Source organism: Atheta coriaria, unplaced genomic scaffold, assembly GCF_025399875.1.
Source record: "Atheta coriaria isolate IRGN ID8LTWV9N9 unplaced genomic scaffold, Caltech_Dcor_3.1 hic_scaffold_3_pilon, whole genome shotgun sequence".
In the NCBI taxonomy this organism is placed as follows: domain Eukaryota; kingdom Metazoa; phylum Arthropoda; class Insecta; order Coleoptera; family Staphylinidae; genus Dalotia; species Dalotia coriaria.
The window spans coordinates 2,316,515-2,327,940 of NW_027045445.1; the positions used below are offsets into that span (position 1 = coordinate 2,316,515).

At 35.7% G+C, this 11,426-nt stretch overlaps 1 protein-coding gene across 10 annotated transcripts in view; it reads left to right on the top strand.

Annotated features, from left to right (window-relative positions):
• Rbp6 (RNA-binding protein 6) overlaps positions 1-6,660 on the top strand; it is a 196,340-nt gene extending 189,680 nt beyond the window's left edge. For all 10 annotated transcript variants that reach the window (XM_065299877.1, XM_065299876.1, XM_065299883.1 and 7 more), the window contains one exon: positions 56-6,660. In XM_065299877.1, coding sequence (XP_065155949.1) covers positions 56-97 — 42 coding nt within the window. In that variant the 3' untranslated portion in view covers positions 98-6,660. The remainder of the gene's footprint in view (positions 1-55) is intronic.
• The last annotated feature ends 4,766 nt before the right edge of the window (positions 6,661-11,426 follow it).

Consider the following 11,426-nt stretch of genomic DNA (forward strand, 5'->3'; position numbering starts at 1 on the left):
TTAAATGATTACGATAATGTGTTGTTGGTACAACTATTGTGCTCTTTATTTGCAGGGTCCACTAATTCCTGCTGCATTCACCAACGGCTATCACTGAGCTCCTCTCGGACGTTCCGGTGTTGCGTGAGACGACTCGGCAGCCACTGTGATGTCATCACACCTGCACTTGTACATTCACTCTATGTGTATAATATAATAATGTAGCACCCCCTCTTCTCCGCCAGGCGCGGCCCACTTGTTGTTGTAATGTTTGGTGTCAACGTGCCGCTTCGCCGCCCCCGGAGTTCGCCCAGAGGCCCGCAACCAAAAAAAGTGAAAGGTTTCAAATCCAACACAATCTCATTCGATAACTAAGGTATATGTTATGCGCTAAATGAACACGCGACAGTTGTGTGCAAGCTCGCCAGTCGCGTGGTCTGCGTACAATCAACCAGAATGTAAACTGAAGGAAAAATCACACGAGCAAACCACGCGACGAGAGCACGGAAACGTTGCACCCTGATGTTAATCTCGATCGTCACTCGAATTTGCGAATATCGATCAAAGAGCAGCGGCAGCATTCAACATCGCACAGCCGAGGGATACTCGCGAATGCGCTCCAATACGTATTTTAAGGTCTTGTTTGACGTGCGTATTACAGCACTCAGTCAAGCGCTAGGTTACTCTAATATTAACCCCAGAATGTTTCTTAATGCGTACGAATTACACACATACCGGGGCTCAGACGCCCATCACACCCACCCAACAACACTAACTCAAACGCAGACTCACATACTCAACAAATCGCCCTCGGCGGCCTCCGAAATCGCGGCTTAAACCCACCAAACACAGGCACTCATCGGTTACGTCTTGCGTTTATTTCATATGATATATTACAGGGTATCTTTATGGGATACATTATCCTCACATATTATTATTATAAGGACCAACGAGGCAATGGCGAAAATTCTCTAAATTTGGTGCATTGCCATGGTAAATTAATTTAACTCTTGAATTAAATTAACAATTATCAAATGCGACAAGATTAATTGGCCGCTATATACGATCGTTTTGTTTTTATCTATTATCAAATCGTTTTTATTTCGTTTTTGCATTCGATTTATTAACTTTATTATTCGTTCGCTTTGCGAATTACTGACACCTTTACAAAGTACGTTTATTACATATAATCTAGTTAAATCAAATGTTCTTTATTATGATCAATATAATTCGATTCGTAAATTATTTATCGTTAATTAATTAATGCATCGAATAAATGATTTCGACATAAACACTTAAATCATACCTATAATTAATAAACAATACAAAACACACATTCGTCAACGCAAATAATAATTACTCGTAAATTAATTGTTAATTATTCGTTTCGCCCCTATCTATTAATTATACTTAAACTAAAAAAATAAAACATACACATACGAGAAACACTCACACAAACACCACACATGTTACATTACGTAATTACCAAGTAAAGGTAATGAAAAAGTACAGTACACAATGTTTACGCGATAATTAATGTATACAAGAAGCATTAATCAATTGGATATAATATAATATAATTTTAACTTTAAGTACAATTTGAATGGACGAACTAATGATGAAAAAAAATCTACAACAAAAATAAACGTTGATGCAGTTTCAAAATGTAGCTGAACGGTTTGCAAATTACATTTAAAACAATTAACAAACAAAAAAAAATACAAAAAATATGTGTAAATAATTGTTGTTCGTGATGATGGTGCACAAGACTTGGGCGCGTGCTTGACGAATTCGGTAACAAAGAAAATCCCTGTGCGCAAGACGACGCGCAGCTCTTGCTAAATTTTACAAACAAAATTACTATATTAGGTACTAAGTAAGTGTTTTTCAAAACAAAATTACTAATTAATAATTATTGTATGCGTGTGTCCCTAAACTAAATTTAACAATTGATCTTTGACTTACAATCGAATACACCAACATGATTGGTGTTTGATGAAATCAACAGGATTCGAAACGAACAAATTCGGATGATTAACGATGAGTACGTACGGACGATTCACAAAATGAATGTATGAACAAAAACATTTGACATTTGAGAGAGGACACGGTATGAGATGTTCCGAATTGTATTTTGGTCGCGATATTTAACGCGGAACTCGAGGCAATGATGAATGTGACGTTTGCAACGCGTCAGCGGTGTTGATTTTTTTTTGGTTTTGGGCCGAGACTTGTGCGCCGGACGTCTGTGTAGCTTGTAGTGTCCTCGACGTATATTCCTCGTAATCCTTTTAGATCTGTCTGATGATTGTTTAGCTTAGCTAGGAACAGATCTATTAAAAGTATATATTATATAAATGTTTCCTGTTATTAAGTGAAGATAATTCTATATGCTCGGGTTCGAGGGGCGGGCAGGTAATATTTAAAACGTAAAACAAAGCAAAAAAAAACAAATAATATTTGGTGAAGACTGTCGTAGAGAACCAGCGAGTCAGTTGACAGGTAGAAGAAGTAGTAGGCGCGATGTTTTCAAACACATTTGAAAAACGAACGAATTTTTTTATTATTAAAACAAAACCATTAAAATATATCGTATTACTACTATTAATTCTATTATTAATTTTATCATATTTATACTTATCTATAAGATGCATTTCATTACTATTATAAACGATTACGAAGCGTATACAAAACAAATGGGAATCGATGTGATTCGAGATTCGTTTAGGATTTAGTTGGATGTTTAGCCTATTTGTAATTTAAAGAATTTTTCTAAAATTAAACGGTTAGCGAATCCCGACGGCCCGACGATTTAGGCGTGACGACCGCAATCGAACCATTCGCTAAATACAATTTTAAGATGTGATCCCCCGGTTCGTCCCTTCAACCCGACACAATTTCTCCGTGCGAGTTACAAGGTGTGTTATGGTTTTTATTGTTTTTATGTTAAATATTTCGCCGATTCGGCTTGTTAAATAAATTATGATTGTTGTCTGACTGATTGCTAAAATAATAATGGACGGGAAATGCAGAGATGCTCGGGCATCAATGAACTAACTGCTTGTCTCCTCAGTACAAATTACATTTCAAAGCGCGACCGAGAAGAGATACTGTATATCGCCTGGACTTTTCGAATTTGAGCGAGCCGCGCACGACTATGATAAGCAAGAAAATGTTGAGATTAGGAGCACCATTCTAAGCGATCTGCACGGTTGACGGTAATTGCGAAAATAAATGAATTATTTTAAATAGAAAGCATTGCCGTTCTGATTAATTTATTATCGCGTCGCGTCGATTGCCTGCGATTGCAAGAATTTTAAAAAGGCAGATTGGATGGGGGATAGATAATCATACGTCGGACGAGGATACGGTTTTTCTTTTTGCTCGACGATGACGATCGGGAATAGACACCGCGGCGTGACTTTCAAGGAAGTAGTAGATAGGCAGACGTGTTCAGCTTATCGTCGTCGGGTCCGTTGCACCGGAATCGTTCAGATCGGGAATGTCGCGAAACCTCCTTTGGATACGTATCGTACCTCGTCGCTTGTCGTCGTGTCGTCGTACTCTGTCCGCTTGTGCTTAGTGAGAACTGACCAAAGGTAAACCTAATGAATAATTTTTAAAAAAATATGTCAATACTAATGTCAATACAGTGACTGCGTTTTCATTTTGGATCACAAAAGTAAGACGTGCTGAAAACACAAATAATGAAGTATTTTAATGTCAATCCAGAGCAATACGGTAATTGTAGGTAGTTAAAAAAAACATTAGGAGGAAAATCCAATTTTTTTAAATAATTATTATTAAACGATGACTCTTGGTTCAATTAATATATTTATATTTTGATATCTGATACTGTGTTATATTGCATTATAAGTGGTATAGTTAAATGATGAAAAATAAGAATTGGTAGTTAACTAACTAAAGAGAATCTAATCTAACAAATAACGCGAGTCTGCAGTCACGACTGGGACGATGCATTACATTCGCAGAATACAATACAAACGAATCTATGATAATACGATGATGAGCCAGATTGCAAATTACACCAAAAATAATTGAATAATCCCAATTAAAAATTCACAAAAAATATGTACATTAAGCCGCCGAGCGTTTTATCGACGTGTCGTTCTTGTAAACTACAGTTTAACGTTAAACGATTTTGCAAAAAAAAATAAATTCATTTACCTATATTTAAACAAAATATTACCTACACGTAAAAAATTAACTAACATTACATTGCATACACAAAAGTAATAATTAACGGTTAACGAAAATATGGAATAAATTAAAAAAAGCAAGAATATAATATTAATACTATATTGCGTAAGGATAATATTGGTATTTATGATATACTTTATAGCGATGTAAGATGTGCGATCCCCGTTTAGGAAATTTTATCTTTCAACATCTCACACACACACTCAACGAAAATAAAACAGTAAGACACACGCGAAGGCGAGGATTTGAATATGAAATTTTCAATTCAAATTTCGAAATTTTGTGGCTACCCAGCGCGTGGCCAACGTAAAATGCAAGTTTACGCGGAATGCTTTATTCGAGCCGATCTGGTAGGAAAAGTTTACATAATCATACACTCTTTCCGAAGGAAATTCTACAGGCAAAACTCTATTAACACCCCGCCATCGACATATCACCAGCGGCTGCTCGCGGGTCTTGTCACCGCCACTTTTTAGTCACCGACTCATTCAAAAAATCTATTATTCTAATAATGGTCGTTTACAAAACGAGACGGTTTAACCAACTAAATGAATTTCCAAAGGCAAAAATTAATCTACTAACACTCTGAAAGGAACGGTTTTAAATGAAACAAAGAAAGAACTTACTAATACTTATAAAATAAATGAATACTAATTTATAGGTAAAAAATTGAAAAAAAAATATGATAATGATAATTGAAAAAGAAAATTGATGAAAAATATATTATCTCGACAATATTGATTCACACTGTGAAAGTTTTCAGTTGTATAATTCAAACTGTATATCGTGGGCCTTACTATACACTGAAAATTAAAACGTGCTGTCCAAAATTAATTAATGATTATCGCTGATGAAAGCTTGAAAACGGATAAAAAGATAACAATGTGGAAGAATTTGATGATGAAAGACTAGTTTGTTCGTTTAGTTGTTAACTAACTGTGTAATCGATTTTATTCTTCTAAATCCATTGTTTTTGTATAATTTTGTTTGTTATCTCGATGATACTTCGAAACACTCTCAAACACACACACACACACCGGATCAAAGATATTCACTAAAATACCAAATGAAAAATGATAATAAATTCGATTTTAAACGACCGCGTGTTGTAGTTTGCAATTATTAGAGTCGCGCGTATGGTCTTTGAAGATACGAATCATTTATGACGTTCAATCGAAACCAAAAAAACCAAACAATAAAGTACACAAAAGAGCTAAAAAATACTAATCAATTAGTTTAAATGTCACACTGAAATGAACCACTGTAATAGGAGGATTACAATTGAACAAAAGTGAATCTATGAGGATGATACAATGCAAAACATTCAATGGAGATATAAAATAATGAAGAAGAAAAATCTTTTTGTATACTTAAAGCGCCTGCCGCGCGCGCGTTTTGTTGTGTTACTTTCATACGTACTTTAGGATTACGTTATTGAGTGTATACAAGTTGTATATATTATATAATATATATACTCTATATATAATATACATAATATATGAAATATTATTACTTTAAGCGGTAGCAAGTGGTCCGGAGCCGCCACCGTGTATTAAGGCATCCGCCCTGTCCCTGTGTTGCAGCCCTGTCCTGTCTGGTCCACTTCAGCGCGTACACGAGGACGAGCGCGCACGCACCGCTGAGTCCTGCCGCCTCCGGTTTTTTTGTTGCATAAAATTGCGATCCAACATCACACTTAATTTCGACTGGGGCTTAGGGAAACGCGCGCTCGCCGCTCGCGTTCGCCGCTTGATGTTTACGTAATTAATTCGTTGTATTTTAAATAAAACTACAGCCAAAAATAATGAAAACGGCTTCTTGCAATAAAAGAGCAATAACCATATTCCTTCTGTGGACGCTTTCGACTTTTACATTATAAGAATATATAATATTATATATGATTACATTATAATTAATTAAACAATTATTGTAAGTACGTACTTTAATGATCAAGATTTTACACTATAATGATATGATATATAATGATAATAAACAAGAAAATAAATACAAACAAATATTTGATGATGGTGGAGGATGAAGGATGATGTAATACGAAGTAATAATATTTGAATGAATATTTGAAAGCGATTAAACGTATATTATTGCTGATGAGCTGAAGAAGCAGCTGTTTGAAACAGTAACAAAACATACAAACAAAAAAACATTTAGGATGATTGTACAGATAGAGTTTGTAACATAATAACAAGAATTATGTTGTTTAGCACGACGGCGCTTCCGATCAAAACGTTGAATTGAAATACAGAAGAAATAAATAAATAACAAAGAGAAAACCCAATATGCGAGCGGCGCCGTCCTATGCTACCCCGGGTCTGGCGTTAGTCTGACCGTATTCATGTATATCTACACGTTCTACAATGTACATATATTATTACAATGATAAGACAAGGTTCACAACGTGCCGTGTGTATGTGGGATAAATATAATATGGACATTGTTCAATTTTTTGGCGTTTCTTGTATTATTCAATTATTTTCAGGAACCTTTTACACGACAGACCATATTTTGGTAAGTATTGTAGATGGCTACGGAAATGTTTCAATTACATAGTTGAAATAAATGTTACGATAAATGTTTTCATTTGCTTCAATTTAGTGGCGCTTCTATCATCTTCGATGCGCCGGCTATCAATTGTTTACCTTGTTTAGTCGGTCGAGCGCTGTGGTGCAGCGAGCACGTGTTTTGTTTGTTCGTCGATTTTTATAGCGACACTTTGCGTTTCTCAATAATTTAACTTGGTTGTGACATTACAATAGATTGGCCGTCGATTACATTTACCAGTAGATGATTGTGGCGTACAATTAATTGATTTATTTTTGGTGGAATAGTTTCGGGTTAATTCGGTTTAATGGCACATTGCTGTGTTTATCAATCGTGGATTAATTCACCTGTGCGCGCGTGTCCATTTCGCACATAAGAATAACATGGATTTATAATTAATTCCTGCAAATGGACAACTTTGATGCTCAGACAAAAAGTTTGTGAGTGCACGAATGGAGTATATATATATATAGCTGAAGTGTTGGAGATGTGTGTATTTAAGGCAAGTTTTTACTACTCTCGAATGTACTAGCTGTCGATATTTTTTTTATTTAAAAAATGTATCTATTGTAGTTGTTGCCAATAAAACACAATGTAAAATTATAATCTCATGCATATTTCTTTGTGGTATCCTCATTATCGTTTTCAGTATTTACGTCTTAAGTCATATTGCATATAAATCTTATGCGCGTGGAGCGAATGCAACATAGTTGTGTTGTGTTGTTGTTTTTAAAAAGTGGAAGAAAGTAAAAATATAAATAGAAGAATCAAATATTAATGATAAAAACACTCGGTGGTCGAGTGGGTACGTGCACCTGCTAGCATGCTAGTGGACACGGATCGAATCTCAGGTATAGAAGGCGTTTTTCTCAAATATAGGAATAACAGGTGTAATTTGGGTTGCATATGTAAACTCAAATGAAACATAAGAGAACTTGCAATAGAAGTGAAGGCAATATGAGAAGTAAGAAAGTAAGTGAAGAAACGGAGAACAGAGAAATGGCAGAAGTAGAAGAAGGAATAGCAGAGAAGAAGAGTAGAAGACAGAAGGAAGAGAACACGGAGTAGAGAAGAGGAGGAGATAGAAGAAAGAAAACAGGAGTGAGTGGGTCAGATTTTTAAATTTTTTGGCCACGTGTCGTTATAAGACAGTCTACGGTCGATCTCCCAGAGCGCCTACGGCGCTCTGGTCGATCGCCCACTGCTTCGATGCGTCCATTGCTCCCGGCCCAACCTACAGCTACGATGTCTCTGCGCTTCATCCCCGAAATTATCAGGCATATCAACAATTTTTATGGTGGGGGATCACCCCCAGAGAGAGGGAACTCCTTATAAGGACAATCCTTATAAGGTCTTGTAAAAATATTTCTAAGTTTTAAGTCGCCTCAAGAGAGGTGACACTTAAAAATATTCTTACAAGTTCTCACCTGTAGCTGAAATGAAAGAAGGAGCACACAAATCACACAGGATACCTTAACAATTTTTATAGTGGGGATCATCCCCTGAGAGAAAGAACTCTCTTCGAGACCTGTACGTGAAATGATAGAAAGAGGTACATACAAACCATAAATCAAAATCTTTCTTAACATTTCTTTATTAACAAATACAATTTGATACAATACAAGTTTAGATTTTAAAAGTCAACAAAATACATGTCGCCATATAGAAACAGGACTTGCGACCTGCTTAGCTGCGCACATATAAACAAGTATCACTTCCTACAGTTCTACCGGGGTAAAGAAATTAGCCAATTGCCCAATTTCTAGATGATGCAAAATGGATATAAATACACAGGGTGACACAAAAGGATAATTTAAAGTGCAAAGAAAAAACTCTCAACACTACAAACGCCGTTTGTTTTCACTCGACGGTCAGGGAAAATAATATTCAGGGTGTTCCAGAAAGAAAATTCAAAGTACAAAATGGAAAATGCTAAAAACGACAGCTAAAGCAAAATCATTATTAATCATTTATTTTCGACAATTATGAAAATTTGTAGAATTCTCTATCAGGTAAAAATATAAAATTATTAAAGTTCCTAGGCCAAACGGTCCTAAAACAATTATATTTTATGAATACGAGTCACTTCTACCGCAATCCTTATACGGTGTCCTGAATCGAGTCACTTCTACCGCTACCTTGGTACGGTGCCCTGAACACGAGTCACTTCTACCGTCACTCCCTACGGTGCTCTAAATCCGAGTCACTTTTACCGGTAGCCTCATACGGTGCCCTGAATCGAGCTACTTCTACCGCTACCTTGGTACGGTACTCTAATAACGAGTCACCCCTACGGTGCCCTGAACACGAGTCCCTTTTATCGCTAGCCTCGTACTGTGCAAAATGCCGTATATAGGTATATATATATATATATATATATATAAAATATAAAAATAAAAAAATTAAAAAAAATATATATATATGTATATATAAATCAAGTTATAGTTAATCTCTCCTAAAATCCAGAATTGCATGCAGTCTATATGAAAAGACATTTTCGGAGATAATCGCTCCTCTTGACACTTTTAGCGACTATTTTTGAACTTTTACTTCACGTAGGTAGTTAATATATTAAATACTACTTAATATTATCCTGTTCTATACCGAATTTTTGGAAATTTTATAATTATTTTACGAAGGTGTCGGTAAAAGTGACTCGTGTACCGAGCATTAACCGTTTACACCCTATTTACAATTTTAGGGAAACCTGCATTTTCCTTGAACTTCTTGTAAAATTTTTGTCGTTCTTCAAGAAATATACCATCTTGAAGAGATTTCTTAAGGGATCAAGAATATGAAATACCTACTTTGTTTCGTACCCTTTTTTGTTCTTAAGATAATCGCAAAAAAATTCGTTCTTCGAACGAAAAAAATTTTAACAAAAAAGTTGACACCGTTCTTCGACCGGAAAAGAATTTAACAAAAAAAGTTCAACTCTGCTGTTTGATAAAAAAAAATTTTAAAAAATTGGTAAAATAAAAAAAATTAAAAAAAGTTCGACTTTGTTTTTCGACCGAAATAAATATTAAAAAAAGTTCAGCTCTTCTTTACGATCGAAAAAAATTTATTAAAAGTTCGACCCTGTTCTTCGACCGCAAAAAATGTATACATATCAAGCTCGACCCTGTTTTTCGACCAAAAATAAATTATTAGAAAAAGTTCGACCCTGTTCTTCGACTGAAAAAATTTTAAGATAAAAAGTTTGATCCTGTTCTTCGACTGAAAAAATTTGAAGGTAAAAAATTCTACCCTGTTCTAAGACCGAGATACAGGGCGTTTTTGACCCCATGTTTTCAAATTATCCCAAAATTGCTCATTTTTGAAGGGCTTTGTAGGGCGCTTCGGGAAGAGCTGAAAGATTAGAGGATATGCATCTTGGGGATGCTCTAACTCTATTCTGGCGTGAAGAAACACTAAGAAAGTCTATTAGTTCACTAGATACAGGGTGATTTCCACACCATGTTTTCAATTTTTTCGGAAAATACTAATTTATAAAGGGCATTTTATATTACTTCCAGATGGGTTAGAGGGTTGAAAAAAAGGTTATCGTGCAGACAAACTCTCAAAATATAATATGACGTCAAGATATTTCAAGGAAGTCAATTAATTCACAAGATACTGGGTGCTTTATACACCAAGTTTTAATTTTTTTTGGTAAATGGCAATTTGTTAAAGGCACTTTTTAAAAGCTGGGGGGTTGAACAGATAAGCGTCGTGTAAACGGTCTCTCGAACTCATCGCACATGCATACGCGACAGACATTGAGATTACATTTCTCAAACAGTATACGAGCAATATTTAATTGAATATGTGATTTCAGCATTAAGAATACAAAATAATTATGCCAGCTGAGAAAAATACGCGCAATTAAAGGGACGATCAGCACGGTGAAATCAGCATTCTGTAGAGAGACTGAAAACGCATCCGCCGGCATGCGACAATTTGGAATTACGACGGTACTCGCGTATCATACTATTAAAGATACAAATATATTAATATTTGTAAACTTACCAGTGTGTTGAATTATTAAATTAAGTACTGAGACAGTAAAACCACGTATGTTAGAATTCTCAGTATGCTGCGCACTTGTTAAGTCGGATATTTCTCGAAAATATACACTTCTGCCGAGGGCAAGCGTGGATCACGCATACCCGAATTAGCAATTGTATACAAATATCTAACTCCAATGCTTATTATCAAAATAATTCATTGGCCGACGGAACACTTATGCACCAAAAAGACACGACTTTTATAATCGCTTCACGGACAAATTATCATTCACAAAATACTAAACACATCATTAAGTGCCGATGTTTACGTCGATATTTATATCGAATTATAAAATGTTAAGTAATTCTTTGAACTGAAATAAAGGAAAGAAACGTGACGAGTCGCATGCTAGCAAGAACAGACTGAAACGTTCGAACGTTTGTAGCGCGGGCACAGCAGCATGGAGCTGGTTCAACACGAAAACGATATCGATATCTCAATCGAAAACAGCGCGATTTACCGAATTAACACTTCGTCATTGCAACTCGCGAGAAACACCGCACAGGTACGCGAACTGGGTCCCCGCAAAGACGAAAGATAAGATGCGACTGCCTGAATGCAATACACTTAAGTAGTATCGCTGCGCGAGTGTTCACACCCCGTGCGTATTGGCAGAT